The sequence below is a fragment of the Elephantulus edwardii genome, unplaced genomic scaffold (genome assembly GCF_000299155.1).
Source record: "Elephantulus edwardii isolate Elephantulus edwardi_28Jun2011 unplaced genomic scaffold, EleEdw1.0 scaffold00292, whole genome shotgun sequence".
Lineage (NCBI taxonomy): Eukaryota > Metazoa > Chordata > Mammalia > Macroscelidea > Macroscelididae > Elephantulus > Elephantulus edwardii.
Genome location: NW_006400042.1, coordinates 1,264,086 through 1,270,319, shown reverse-complemented (window position 1 = coordinate 1,270,319; position 6,234 = coordinate 1,264,086). Strand labels below are relative to the sequence as shown.

Genomic DNA, 6,234 nt, shown 5'->3' with positions numbered 1-6,234 from the left:
GACGAAGAGATTGAGATTGTTCACAGCTTCAGTTTGCTCGGCTCCACAGTCAACACTCTTGGCGCCAGCAGTCAGGAAATCAAAAAGCATATCGCAATGGGAAAGTCTGCTGTTAGGGACCACATTAACAACAACAACAACAACAACAACTATATAGTATCTCAAACTGTTTGGATATCTCTTGAGGATAATGCTTTTATTCCTTTTGCAGGACCAAAATGGTTCAGCAAGTTCCAGAAAATATCAATTTTCCATCTGAAGAGGAAAAAGTCTTGCAGTTTTGGTCAGAATATAATTGCTTCCAGGAATGCTTAAAACAGTCAAAGCATAGACCAAGGTATGTGAATTTCTACAATAGAGTCCATATTTAGCTCTGTATTACCTTCCCTCCCCCCTTATTGTATACCATCAAGTCAGATCTGACTGGCACAGGAGGAGATTACCCTTCCTTCAGTAGAGCATCGGTGGATTCGAACTGAGTGCCTTTGTATTAATGTTTATATTCTCAAAATTTGTTCATATGAAAAGCTGTCTTAAAGTGACTTGTTGTTAGGTGCCCTTGAGTTGGTTCTGACTCGTGGCCGTACTCCCTGCATAAGACAAATACTGCTTGGTCTCGCATCATTCTTACTCTCATGGCTGTAGCCACTGTGTCCATCTCTGTTGAAGGTCTTTCTCTTTAGTCTTTTGTTGACCCTTTTAGTTTTCCAAGCTGATGTCCTAGAACTGGTCACTTTTGATAACTTTTTTGTTAGAATAACAAAAAATATTTTACTAAAACATAAGCTTTGCAGAAGGTTCTAGACAAGCCATACAAAATTGTCACAAGCTGTTTCTTGAAGGGAGGATTCTATGTTTGACAGCAAAGTCACAATGTTATTAATGAGGGCTGTGATGTTTGTTTATTTAATGTTCCCATTTTTGTTCCAACAATCTTGTCTATCTATGGTGTCTAAATAAAGTTAGACTTAGCTAGAGGGTATAGTTTAAAGAACAATTGGTTAGCTGCTTTTAACCAGTGCAATTAGAGCACCATAAAAAGGGGGAAGGGAGCCCAGAAATTTAAAATAATGTTTCCTCCCCCTCAAAAAAAAAAAGTAAAACTCCTACACCCCTGCAGCTAACTCTGACTACTGCCTTTATTCACAGTGCTTTATACTTAAACCATGATGGGGAAGGAAATGAATAAAAGCAGAGAGGAGGCACTGCTTTTAAACATTTTGCAGTAATCCAGATGATACTTATAGCTTCTGCTCACACTTGACAACAGTGAATCAGGACAAGACAGATTTGCTAATGTGCATTTAATCACCAAAGGACTGAAGATGTCTGGGTTTTTATTCTGTAATGTTTCTAAGACTGTGTCCATTAGGAGACGTGAGGTACACTTGAGGGTCAGATGGATTTAAATATTATTCATGGCATATAGCCTAGTCCGTGCTCTAGCTGTTTCTATGGGTTGGGCTTTTTTGGTCTTCCACTGCTCTGCTACATCGTTTTCTGATGGATCATCTGGATTGGGAGTACTTAACAAAGCCTGGATTGAGAGAAGAATTGTGCGGCTCTGCAGTGCTGGAGACCACTTATCTTTCAGAATATCTAAACATACTCTTCCCAACTTGTCTACATTAGTGTGATAAATTTTGGTCATAAAACGTACTTTAGGAGCTGCCATTGGGTATTCTTCTGGACGGAATACTTCAAGTTTAAAAGTCCCTCCCTTAAAGGGGGTATCCTGGGGGCCAACAATGACCACATGAAAATAACGAGCATTGCTCTTATCTGATTCTGCTTTAATCCTGGGAACAGGTTCTGCCAGCAGACGTTCGATTTCCTTGATAATCCTGCGGGGCAACCCAGCCATCTGTCAGATCCTGAGTTTGGCCTCTAGTCTTGTCAATAACATTTTAAAAGTACATAAAATGAGGTGTCCCCATCCTAATGAACATTTTGGCTGCATTTCTTCCAGGAAAGATTGATTTGTTCTTCTGCCTCACCTCCAAACCAGAGTTAATGCTGTTGAAGCAGACACCATCTTTTTCCCACAGAGAGGCTGATAGATTCAAACATGCTCTGTGACACTAAAGTTCTTTGTCTAACAGCTGGTACTATATGCAGTATTCTTTGCCAACACCGAAATTTGAGAGTGTTAGGTTTTTTTAAGTCCTCTTTACCCATTGTCCAGCCTTTTTATACTTATGAGGTTATTGAAAATAATCATGAGTTATAAAAAAGGAAGACCTTACTCCTCAAAGTGAAATCTTTGTTTTTAAAACTGAAAAGATGTCCTTTGAGCAGAATTCCCCAGTGCACTACCTCATTTAATATTTTTTATCTGCTACTTCCATTGGTGGTGATTGTGATCCAAGTAAAAATACAAAATCCTTGACAGGGCTGGAAGATGAGCTCTTCAGATTGAAAAGTGCTCCTGATGTGACTAGTAGAAAGTCCTTTCTGAAAGTATAGTCAGTCTAAGTGGTTTGGAGGGAGTAAAGCTTTCAGGGTCATCATTTGCTGATGTGGCATGATACAAAAGAAGAAGAAACATTTACAAACATCCATTAATAGTATATATGTGAACTGCCAAATTTAATAAAACAGTTTATGCTAACTCTTTAGCATTAATGGATTTAACACATTTTTCTTAGATGAAATACAACCAGGTGCTCCATAAGAAGGAAGGATGGGAAGACTTCATCTGGCCTGCTTTAGACAGTTGTCTGGAGGTGCCCCTCTGGTGGTTTTAATCCACCACCAGCTCCAGGAGAGAAAAATGAAGAGTCTCCTGCACATGCAGTTTACAACATTGGAAAATCTGCTGGAATGTTGGTCAACTTGACAGCAGTGAGTTGAGTTGATCAGCTTCTTAAGTGTGAAATTGATAGAAAAAGCAATCAAGGTCTATTGATGATTTTTCATAATTGGAATAGAAAAATGGGGAATGGCATTGAATAAATAAGTAGAAAATATGATGTTGGTGTTAGAATGAACACTGGAAATCTCATGATAGAATTTTCTGTGACCATCCTGGATTATACCTCAACGTTAAGAACAAAAATCTTTAGAACTGGACTAATAAGCACCATCATGATGAAAAGAGAAAATTGTGATGCTGTTAAAGATTTCATTTTCCTTAGATCCATGATCAATACCAGTAGAAGCAGCATTCAATAAATTGAATAATACATTGGGATATTTTGCTTTGAAGGAACTCTTTAAAGTGTTAAAAAAAAAAGGCAAAGATTTAACTTTGAGAATAAAGGTGTACCTTTACCATGGCATTTTCAGTTTCCTCATATAGAAACAAGCTGGATAATGAATAAAGACTGATGCCTTTAGATACTGTTATTCCCAAATAATTTTGAACACACTGGCTGGAGAGCCAGAAGAAAAAGAAAAACAAACCTCTGATGAAGTGCAACTTCTTAGAAACAAGGATGGCGAGACTTTGTTTCACATACTTTGAACTGATCAGGGGAAACTAGTTCCTTGAGAAAGATACCATGCTTAGTAAACTAGATGAATGAAAAAGATGGTCAGTGATGCATGAACACAGTGGCTGTAACCATGACCTTTTGATCTAGTAGAAATAGTTGTGAGGTGGCACAGAACGTGAGAGTGTTTCCTTCCTTGTAGGTAGGGCTGCTGTGAGTCTGAACCCAGCTGGCTGCTATCAAGAGTTTGTTGAGTCAGCCCTTAGCAGGTTGTAAACATGATTTAAGGTTGTAAACTCAGATTTAAGGCCACATAGACTTTTAAGATTTCTTCCATCTCCTGCAGATCAAACATGTTGTTAAGATGTATTGATAATCACTTTTGATTGGAATGTGAAAATGGGAAACAAAGGAATAGTAATGGTTTGAAAATACGGCCTTCATGATAGAAACAACTCTAGAGACTACTCACTAGACTATTCCGTAACCAACTTTCTTCAGCAGCATTAATCACTATCCCATTAACCTCGCATATGTGAAAGCAGCTTACATTTGAGAAGTGATGTCTCTTGTCATCTTTCCCAGAATAATTTAAAACGGTACCACATACTTAGACTAGCAATAGTCTCTCTTGAGTGCTTGACTGCTTGTATTAACCAAAAGACATGTTGTTTAATTAGTAGTTCTTAACATTGTTTTCCTCTGCTGAAATAAGTGTTTATTATTTTTTTACTACTGAGATGAGTCAGGATCACAAATAATTTGCTGAATGCTATAAAACTATTAAAAATGGAGAGTCAAGTGGAGTCTCTCCAGCTCTCCAGAAACTGTAGACTTTTTGAAGGTAGGACCTTCAGAGATAGCTAAGACATTATTATGTATTTCTGAAGGTTGGACTTCCAGAGATAGCTAAGAAATTATATAATGTATGTCTTCTCTTGCTGGTCTTTTTTTTCCTTTCCATAGTTTTTACTGGGACAGTAGTTATATACAGAGAAATGTTTTCCTAAACTTTTGCTGCTTTTCAAAGTGTTTTAAGATAATATGTTTTATTTCCTTGATAGATTTACCTTCTATGACGGGCCTCCTTTTGCTACTGGACTGCCACACTATGGACATATACTTGCAGGGACAATTAAAGACATAATTACAAGATATGCTCATCAGAGCGGATTTCATGTTGACAGAAGGTTTGGATGGGATTGTCATGGTCTACCTGTGGTACGTTTGAGACTCCAGCTTTATCTATTATTTCTTTAAGCTTTAAATATGTTAAAGATGATAGATTTTGACTGTATGTTAGATTTTGTAATTAATTTCTTTAGTATCATTTCTTGAGCACCAAGTTTTTAGGGCTGTTTAAATATCTAGAATTATTCAGTTATAACAACAACAGTTGTATTTCATTGAACAGAAACATTCACAATTTGATCACAAATTTTTAGGAATATGAAATTGATAAGACACTGGGAATCAGAGGTCCGGAAGATGTAGCCAAGATGGGGATTGCAGAGTATAACAGCCAGTGCCGAGCAATTGTGATGAGATATTCTACTGAGTGGAAGGTATGTTGGGTTCTTTTCAGTAGAATGAGTAAGAACTTAAGATTTTACGTGGTAGTTAAGATAGGTTTCCGATAATAAGCCTGTGAGAAGTGGTAACATTAGAAGGAAGGTTGATGTTTACAGTATACCTAAGAATACCTAAAAATAGTATGGGTTTTTTTTGTGTGTGTTTTTTTTATGGCTATATGTTTATTCAACACAAAACAATTCCCTCCAACTTTACTGAGGTGGCTGACCATGTCCACGACCAAATCTGCCTCTAAACTGGAATTCAGTTGCTGACCCAGCCCCAGCCTCGGCTTTCTTGTCGGCACCAGGAGGCACTGTGCTCCATCTGTATGTGTCTCTGTCAGTCTCCGCTCGAGTCAATCTTGGCAGGTCATTCACCTTCCAGACCTTTTGGTCGTGGCCTGCCAGTCTCAGGACAGCTGTGGCCAAGGTGGCAGGAACAATTTCGGGAGGCAGATAGAGGTAATCACGTAGATATTGGATACCCTCGTTGGTAAGGTACCAGTAGAAATGTCTCCAGGTGAACTGTTCTTCACATAACCTCGTGACTTGAGACTCTGCATGGCCTTCATGACATGAAGGTTGGGCACGTTTTTGTCTGCCAGTTCAGAGTGCTTTGGCATGTGGACATCCTTGGCCACCATCACCCCCTCCTTAAAAAAGAAGTTCATATATGGCAATCCAGTTCTTCTTGGACATCAACATCTTGACGGTGGATATGTCCGGAGCCAGGACTGGAAAGGGCAAAATAGTAGTTTTGAAATACATTCTAACAGATTAAGAAATGCCATGTGCTTGTGTTTCGTTTTCTGTTTATAAACCAAGGGTTATGTTATTCTGGGGAGCTCTGGTGGTGTAGTCTATAGGAAGTTATGCTGTAAGCTTAGGGGCAGGGCCTCCTGGCAGTTTGGATCCAAGAGTGGCTCAGGGATGAGAAATGGGCAGACTCCTGTACATCTTATGGCCTTAGGAGACATACTGGGAGTCAGTTCCGTTTCGAGTCAAGGTGTAGCTAAGGAAGGGTCTTTGACTTCCTAGTTACTTAACTGAGGATTCTCCTCTGTGTCCTCAGTTGGTCCTCCATATTTAATAACTTGCTTTGCCACAGAATGTGAGGAGGATTAGACTACTTCAACAAGTAGCCTAACTTGGATGCTTATGGTTTTATTTTCCCCAGTTAACTTTTTTTTTCTATAATTATATTTTATTAATTTTCATAAACATTT

General features: G+C 38.6%; 1 protein-coding gene and 2 pseudogenes across 1 annotated transcript in view; 1 reads left to right on the top strand and 2 right to left on the bottom strand.

Annotated features, from left to right (window-relative positions):
• The first annotated feature begins 218 nt into the window (after nucleotides 1-218).
• The window catches only part of IARS (isoleucyl-tRNA synthetase), a 131,902-nt gene continuing 125,886 nt past the window's right edge, over nucleotides 219-6,234 (top strand). The window contains exons 1-3 of the mRNA XM_006900735.1: nucleotides 219-337; nucleotides 4,499-4,655; nucleotides 4,880-4,999. Of these exons, the coding sequence (XP_006900797.1) occupies nucleotides 219-337; nucleotides 4,499-4,655; nucleotides 4,880-4,999 (396 nt within the window). The remainder of the gene's footprint in view (nucleotides 338-4,498; nucleotides 4,656-4,879; nucleotides 5,000-6,234) is intronic.
• On the bottom strand, nucleotides 1,406-1,864 carry LOC102865249 (annotated as a pseudogene).
• LOC102865649 lies at nucleotides 5,219-5,713 on the bottom strand (annotated as a pseudogene).